Here is a 1,847-nt window from a genome sequence, read left to right as displayed (position 1 = left end):
AAGTTAAACAGATTTGTAAATTACTTCAATTAAAAAATCTTAATCCTTAAGTGCTCTCTGATGACACGTGTCTCGGGAACCGCCCAGTTTAGAAGCAAATTCCCATAGCAAACCCTCTTCTACTCAGTTCCCGAGACAAGCAGAGATGTCAGCAGAGAGCACTGTTGCCAGACAGAAAACAACAACTCAACTTCAGCAGCTGAAAATTATTGAAACAATTAAGATTTTTTAATAGAAGTAATTTACTAATCTGTTTAACTTTCTGGAGCCAGTTGATATAAAAAAAAAAAAAAAAAAGTTTTTCCCTGGAATACCCCTTTAAGGTGAAAATGGGCTTGGTCCTTAAGGGGTTAATGAGAGTGCCCATTTAACATTACTTAATAGACTATTAACCCAGAGGTTAGGGATAATTGTAAATACACATGAATCATAAAATAATATTATTGTGTTTTTTTTTTCTTACTTGAAACAGTAAATGTGTCTATTACAAGGTTTTTGTGTATATCATAGATTCTGACCGCAACACTTATGGCTACAAAAAATGAAACACGTATCAGTAACTTTATCTTGCTTGGACTGTCTTCTGAATTTCAGCCATTGTTATTTGGAATATTCATCATAATTTACCTCTTCACTTTGATAGGGAATACAATGATAATTATAATAGTGTCCTTAGATTCCCATCTTCATACACCTATGTATTTTTTCCTTAGAAGCTTATCTGTCACAGAAATGCTGTACACCTCTGTAACTGTGCCTCGGATGCTCAGAGACTTCTTGCACAAAGACAAAGAAATCTCCCATATAAGCTGTGCAGCACAGTTCTACTTCTTCTGCTGTTTAGGTGCCGCTGAATGCTTTATACTTGCTTTCATGGCTTATGACCGATATTTAGCTATTTGCCATCCTCTTCACTATATGACAAAAATGACAAAAAATAAGTGTCTATATTTTTCATTGGGATCATGGCTGAGCGGTTTAGTTTTGCCTCTGGGCAACATCATTATGGTCTTTGGACTACCATTTTGTAATTCAAATATTATTGACCATTTCTTTTGTGACATATTACAGGTCATACATTTGGCATGTGCTGAGGTGCCTCCAAGTACTCTAGTTGTAGTTAAGTTATATGTTTTAATTTATTCATTTTTGGTTATACCCTTACCTTTTATGCTAATTCTTTTGTCCTATACTCGCATATTTATTAGTATACTCCGGATACGCTCTACAGCTGGACGTAAAAAGGCTTTTTCTACATGTGGTTCTCATCTCATGTCTGTGAGTCTGTTCTTTGGATCAGCTACCATAACATACTTAAGAACAGAAGCCATTAAAACTTATGGGGGCCCCAAAGTATGGTCACTTCTGTTCCTTGTTTTTGTGCCTATGCTAAATCCCTTGATATATAGTTTGAGGAACAATGAAATTAAAATTGCATTAAAGAAGCTTGGGCATAAAGCTTTCTCTGGAGTTTACTCAAAATCGATTTTGTAACAAGCTCATAAATGGAGAATAATTTTTTATTTTTCTGTTTATGCATTTTATAGCTGTAACTCTGACCAGCTGTTTCCATCTGAGTACTATTAGCCCTCGGTCTCTATTCTTTCCCCTAGTCATCATTGGTCTGTACTTCCCCCAACTCTCCCGAACTGCTGTCAGCTGCTGGCCCATGCTCCCCCAGCACATTTTTTGCTCTGGCCTGCTGACTATGCTTACTTACCTGACACCCTGGTGCCAAGCACCAGTACCATTTGCTCTGCTGGTTCAGCCATAACCCACACTGGGACCCCACTTGTGGAATGACCTTTACAATGTACACTGTTTCTTCTCTGCACTTTAGGCACCTT

At 37.2% G+C, this 1,847-nt stretch overlaps 1 protein-coding gene across 1 annotated transcript; it reads left to right on the top strand.

Annotated features, from left to right (window-relative positions):
- The first annotated feature begins 528 nt into the window (after window positions 1-528).
- LOC130267387 (olfactory receptor 10A7-like) lies at window positions 529-1,494 on the top strand. The gene has a single exon (XM_056517124.1). It carries the CDS (start codon window positions 529-531, stop codon window positions 1,492-1,494), a length of 966 nt encoding a protein of 321 aa, XP_056373099.1.
- The last annotated feature ends 353 nt before the right edge of the window (window positions 1,495-1,847 follow it).

The sequence above is a fragment of the Hyla sarda genome, chromosome 1, assembly GCF_029499605.1.
Source record: "Hyla sarda isolate aHylSar1 chromosome 1, aHylSar1.hap1, whole genome shotgun sequence".
Classification (NCBI taxonomy): domain Eukaryota; kingdom Metazoa; phylum Chordata; class Amphibia; order Anura; family Hylidae; genus Hyla; species Hyla sarda.
The sequence above is the reverse complement of the archived record's forward strand: the minus strand, read 5'-3'. Positions and strand labels throughout refer to the sequence as shown.